Below are 6000 nucleotides of genomic sequence, written 5' to 3'. Positions count from 1 at the left end.
TCAGGACTCACTTTCCCATTACCACTTTACCCAGCCCTTAGATTTAAAGCTGCACTTCTTTCTCTGGTTTTAGTTTTTATCTCTTAACTATAATTAATGACCATCCCCCAGGATTTTATGAGACACAGGTACACCGGAGCCAGCCCATACCAGTTTAGAGCAACCAATTGGAATTTTGTTAGCCAATTGCTAAACACAGCCATAATTTTTAAAATTACATTGTATAAGCTTTAAATTAGGTGAATTATACTAAGACAAAGGTAATGAATATCAAAACTCATCACTTCCTAATTATTTGACTACAATTTACTACAATCCGTGCTCTTGACACTACTTATATCAATTTATCTGTTCAATGGAAACAGTAGGGAAAAAAATGTACTACTGCCCATTTTTTTCCAGCTCACACTGGAAGCTTGAAATCAGCTATGGTAGAAATATTTACACTATGAAAACTGTCAAAAGCTACAAGTCAGCTATTTCTATATTTTCAAACAGCTAATTATAAACATTTACCAGCACTCCACTGAAACAACCTTTAAGTCCATTCAAACTGGGATGGCTACAGAAGAAAAGAGCAAATTAGGTTTATTAAAGATATCAATTTTCTGGGCCCTGCTATGCACCATTCAGTAGAAATTCAGAGTTTAGGACATCAAGTAAAAGGAAATAAAAGACTCTATTACAAACAATGAAGGCAGAGAGATTTGACAGGGATTATGAAGAGGGGATAAGACAGACTTAAATGCTGGTGACCTACTTTAGCATTGTCTAGTGAACCTCTCAGGAAAGTGTTTAGCTCTGGTTATAAATATTAATTAGATTCCAATCAGAGTACTATTTAAAGGATCTATGCTTCTTAGGAAGAGATGTCAGAAATATATTAGATGGATATATAGAGAATACACATGTTGTTCAAGTTGGTAACAAACCAGATGATTTTACTTGATAAACAGACCCAACTCAGCTACAAAATTATACACAAATTGAATGACAATAAACAGGCAGGGAAAAATCTTTGCAGCTTTAGCAGATATGTAATGAATAAGATCAACAGTCTTCAGTTTTGCTGACACCTTCCTTGTTAAACACATAATCAGCTGAACAACAACAAAAAAAAGAGGAACAACACCTCTACACATTTAAAACAAAGATTTAAAGAACCCCACACTCATTAAATATAAAAGATACTTCCTAAAATTATTAAAGGTAACCTGAGGCTGTTAACTGCTTGATATTCCTCTGAACTGTGGGGAGAAGAATCTCAGGTTAGAGACTTTGTCCTAATCCTTGAACTCCGTGCTGGCAGAGCTGGGAAAGCTGAAAACTTCCAATCAGTGACAGAGAGAAGGTAGAAGGCCTTTTTTATTTTTCCCCTTTCACCACAAGGGCAGCAGCAGATTAAAGAGTGACATTACTCACAACATACACAGTCTTAGAGAGTGTACTTTTGCCCTAAACACTGTCTCATACCAGGAAGTGTTCTAAGGGAGGAATGTGTGAAGCTTACATCACATCACTCTGTTTTTGTGACTGAGGCATTCTTTTAAAACTTGTCTTCTGAGTTCAACAATGTTCCCACTTCATTAGCTACTGGATTTTTTTTAATGATAATAAATAAAAGGCTCTCTTTCTTTCTCTGTGAACATAATCCAACTAGGGAAGAAACCCAGTCTCTTAAAGTTCCCCATAGTTTAATGACCATTCTTAGACTCCTAGCTAGTTGCTCAGTAGTGTCTGACTCTTTGCAACTTTATGGATGGTAGCCTACCAGACTCCTCTGTCCATGAAATTCTTCAGGCCAGAATACCTAGTGTTTCGCCATTCCCTTCTCCAGGGGATCTTCCCTACCCAGGGATCAAACTCAGGTCTCCTGAATTGCAGGTGGATTCTTTATCATCTGAACCACCAGGGAAGTCCTAGATTCCTTAGGCATTTAAACAGACAAAGGGCAAATACAGCTCATATATAATGCAGTCAGATAAAGGATGCATATAATCAAGTACTCTGGGTCTAGAAAATTATATTACAAATACAAATAATACAGTAATCCTAACTTTTAGGATTTTACTTTTTAATATGTTAGGCTTGGGGAAACATCCTTAATTTAGGTTGTTGCTGGAAGATACAATCAATTATGGAAATAAGAGGAGGTTGGAGACGATGAGAAAAGCAGGGGTAGGAAGTCAGCACTGCTAAGACTGAGGGCTTAGCGAAATACAGGGGAAAAAAAATTGCTCTGAAGAGTTTTTCCCTCCTATTTTTTTTCTCTTTACTCCCCATGTGCCCTCTTCTTGTTGATGACCTTACTTCCTCCTCAGCCTGCATCCTAGACCCAGTACTGCAGTTCTTGTCAACTAATCCCCCAAATCAATGTGTGATATAGGGCTAACAGCAATTAGTTAAAGCTCTAACACATTTTTTTTCATCATAGAAAACTCTTGAAAACAAAATATTCTCAAGACCCCAAAGTAAAAAAGACCCTTATTTTTGAACATTTTAGATAAGGAATGTCCTCAGATCAAACCAAATAAAGCAGTAGTGACAGCGTTCATACAATCTATTAGTAGCCTACTAAGACTACTGTGATTCTAACACGTTGTGAAACTGATCATTTTGTCATTCAAAACATCTCTATTTTAAACTAAAATGTCATAAAGCATTAATGAGAAATTTTAAAGGTATAACATAATTAAACTTTTCCTAAAAAGTTTATGTTTGTTTTATATTGCACTGGCACAAAGTATTAAATTACATATAGATCATATTTTTACTTCTGGAGATGCTTTCTCTGCAGAAATCTAAAACAGAAAAAAACCATTTTCTATTTTTTAATTACCTTCAGTATCAATGTCTTTGACTCACAGCAAAGAGTTGTTCCTCTTTTGTACAATTACATCGATGATAATTTTAAAATAAACTATTTTTATGGACCAAGTTCAAGTTAGATACTGTGTTTGTATGCTACTTTTCTCAACCAGCCCTATGCTGAACTTCGTAAGGGCTTTATGACAAAAAATATTAAAAAAGAAAAAAAAAACCTCTTCGTTATAATTGCTACCCAATGATCTTGTGGTTTTCCAAATATAGGACAAAGCATGAAGTTTTATCAGTGAGGTGAGATTTAGTTTTTTTCCCCTTTGATTGAGTCACTTAATTTACAGCTTTTTATTTCATTTCTTTCTAAGAGAAGAAATAACCTATAATTTCTGACATGCTGACAAGAGAACTTTAGCAACTTTCTCCTCGATATGAAATATTTTACTGAGAAGGCCTATTTTCTATCCTTAGGCTTCTTGGATATGGCTCTGCTAAAAACATACTCTGAGATGTAGCTGCCCATGTTCTCATAAGTGTAAAACCTGAGTGATATCTCTGGGAAAGACCAAGAACACAAGTACTTATTTGTCCCAGAAAGAGAGGGATCCCTATTTTGAAAAATCCTAATGGAATCCCAAATAGTAGTTTAGTAGACTGAAAAACAGTACCCTCTGCTTGAAGATTCTTAACACAAATTCAATGTTAAATCAAAACTATAATCCACAGAGTTCATAATAACTTATTTGGTAGAAGTATCTCAGATCCATAGATGGCATGCTTTGGGTTTCTTTTAAATAGCTGGGAAAAAAAAAAAAAAGATAAATTACCAAAGACAACTTTTTACCAGTTAGAGTCAATATTCTTCCTCCATAATTAAGGTAAAAGTATATCAGCAACTTTCCCCTTTTAAAATCTACCACTCAGTAATCATATAGATTATTCTGGCTATTTAATTTTTCACATTTGCTTGTGCTGCCATAGTGTAACGTTTGATAAGACAATTAACTTTGGTTGTACACTCTCAATGAACTTTTGGTGGAATTATTACACCTTACATTAGTACAAAATTATTAGGAAAGGCTTCTCTGAAGCAAAATTTTTGCCATATAGGAAGATGAGGGATGGGGAATGATACTATAGTTAAAGACATTTTTCTGCCTCTAATATTTGTTACCAGTTCTAGACGCTGTCGTTACCCGGCAATTTTGAAAAACTGAACCTTTAAGTCTAATCAAAGTGTAGGTGCTTTCAACTAAGACAGGACGTTGAAACTACAGAGAGCAGCAGGGGTGGGAAATTTTCTGTTGCTCTTCTTGCCTATGCTTTACGGTACAAGGGTTGGCCCTGGTTTGGTCCACCTGCCAGCAGAGTTTAAAGTTTCCGAGGCTTGGAGGAACACAGTGACTTGGATCTAACAGCCTAAATGGGGAGATGGGAATTTCTGCAGCATTGAGGAAGCCGCTAAACTGTTAAGCAAACTTTTTTTTTTTTTTTTAGTGTGTCTGGGCACACGACAGACCTCTTCTCTCATGGACCAGAAATTATTTCTGATAATCCAGAATATACCAAAAGCTTGAAGACATATGGCTGGGAAATGAAACAACCCTGGAGTGTGGCCACATCATTATTTTGTGTCGCATGGTACCAGATGGGCAGTCGGTGAATGGCGCTGGGATGTGAATGGACAGTTTTATAACGTGAATTTTTCCCCCAATAGAGCTGAAACAGACATTTCCCTCTCTTGTCTTTTGGTCTCTAGCACTCGGAATTTCCCCCTCTCTGCAATATCAATTAACTCAACTTTGCAGTGGGGTGGCCAAAAAGGAAGAGGATGAAGAGGGCTTTATAATCTTGTAAGTGCTGGGCGAGTCACAGCGCCCCGGGAACTGCGGCTGCGACCCGCTGCGTCCTGTGCGGATTTCAGGACTTAAACCGCGCGCAGGCGGCTATGGAGTGGACAGTGCATTTGAACCACGGAGGATAGACACCCGGGCTCGGGAGGGGTGTGCCGATCTCCAGGCAGCCTTGGAGGCCGCTGCTGACTCTCATCGGTGGTATTTTATTACCATTTTCATCGTTCTTGAAAAGTCATGGAAGACGGCCCGCTGCCCGACCTCAGAGACATCGAGCTGAAGCTGGGACGCAAAGTGCCCGAGAGCCTAGTGCGCTCGCTCCGTGGGGAGGAGCCGGTTCCCCCGGAGAGGGACAGAGACCCCGGAGGGGGGAGCGGGGGCGGCGGCAGCGGTTGCAGCAGCAGCAGCAGCTGCTGCAGTTTCCTTCTCTCCTTGTCGTCCTCCTCTTCATCCTCCCCAACCTCTGGCTCCCCACGACCCAGCCACTCCAGTAGCACCCTGGAGAGGCTGGAAACCAAGCTTCACCTCCTCAGGCAAGAGATGGTGAGTGTGTTGCGCGGCTGTGGGAGTGGGAACCCGGGCAGCAAGACCCGGGAGGTGGAGCCGGGGAGAGAGGGCGACTGGGGCGGCCGAGCAGAGGGCTGGGTGCATGGGTAACACTGGTGAGAGGGGCGCAGCGGGCGCGCATATGGATGTAGCTGCAGGAAGCTTGTTTACGGGAGACTTTGCTGAGTCGCAGTTCGCTAAGACCGGAAAGCCTGCCCTGCTCTGTGTACTTTCTGAAGCCAACTCGCTGCTGCCGGCTCTGACCATTCAGCTGCCGGTCCACAGCCTCCCAGGCGTAAACCCGCCCGAGGGTCTGCAGTTACTGCAGGCATCAGGGGCCTTCTGTCTGCCGTTTACACTTTCGTTTCCAAACGTGGGTCGGTCCGTCGTCGTGCTTATTGCAAAAACACTTCCTGGTTTGCCGAAAGGTGGCGCGGCGGGGTCCCTGCAGCCCTTCTTCCTGGCTCACTCCTCTTACACCACTGCTGCTCCCGCCCTTTGGTGCAACCCCCAAGCCACTGTGGAGCTGATTCCCCACTGCTGGTTCTGAAAACAATGGCTCAGTCGTCCTCGGTGTCCTCATGAATAGATTGTTTCACGGTTGATCCGAAAGAGCAGGTGATCCCCAGGCCCAGGGATTTGCTAATAACCACTTCCTACCCTTCCCCCTCAGTCCTCAATCTGCAATTGTTTTCTGTGCTGTTTGCAAACGTTAGCCTAAGGATAGGACAATGGGGCTAACAAGGGTCCTAGAATACTTGTTATTCCGGATGTACTTAGA

At 41.3% G+C, this 6000-nt stretch overlaps 1 protein-coding gene across 1 annotated transcript in view; it reads left to right on the top strand.

Moving 5' to 3' along the window:
- Positions 4213-6000, top strand: part of LURAP1L (leucine rich adaptor protein 1 like) — a 49169-nt gene continuing 47381 nt past the window's right edge. Inside the window, exon 1 of the mRNA XM_018051969.1 lies at positions 4213-5216. Within this exon, the coding sequence (XP_017907458.1) occupies positions 4911-5216 (306 nt within the window). The 5' untranslated portion in view covers positions 4213-4910. The remainder of the gene's footprint in view (positions 5217-6000) is intronic.

This window comes from Capra hircus, chromosome 8, assembly GCF_001704415.2.
Source record: "Capra hircus breed San Clemente chromosome 8, ASM170441v1, whole genome shotgun sequence".
Classification (NCBI taxonomy): Eukaryota; Metazoa; Chordata; class Mammalia; order Artiodactyla; family Bovidae; genus Capra; species Capra hircus.
This window is presented reverse-complemented; position numbering and strand designations above follow the sequence as displayed.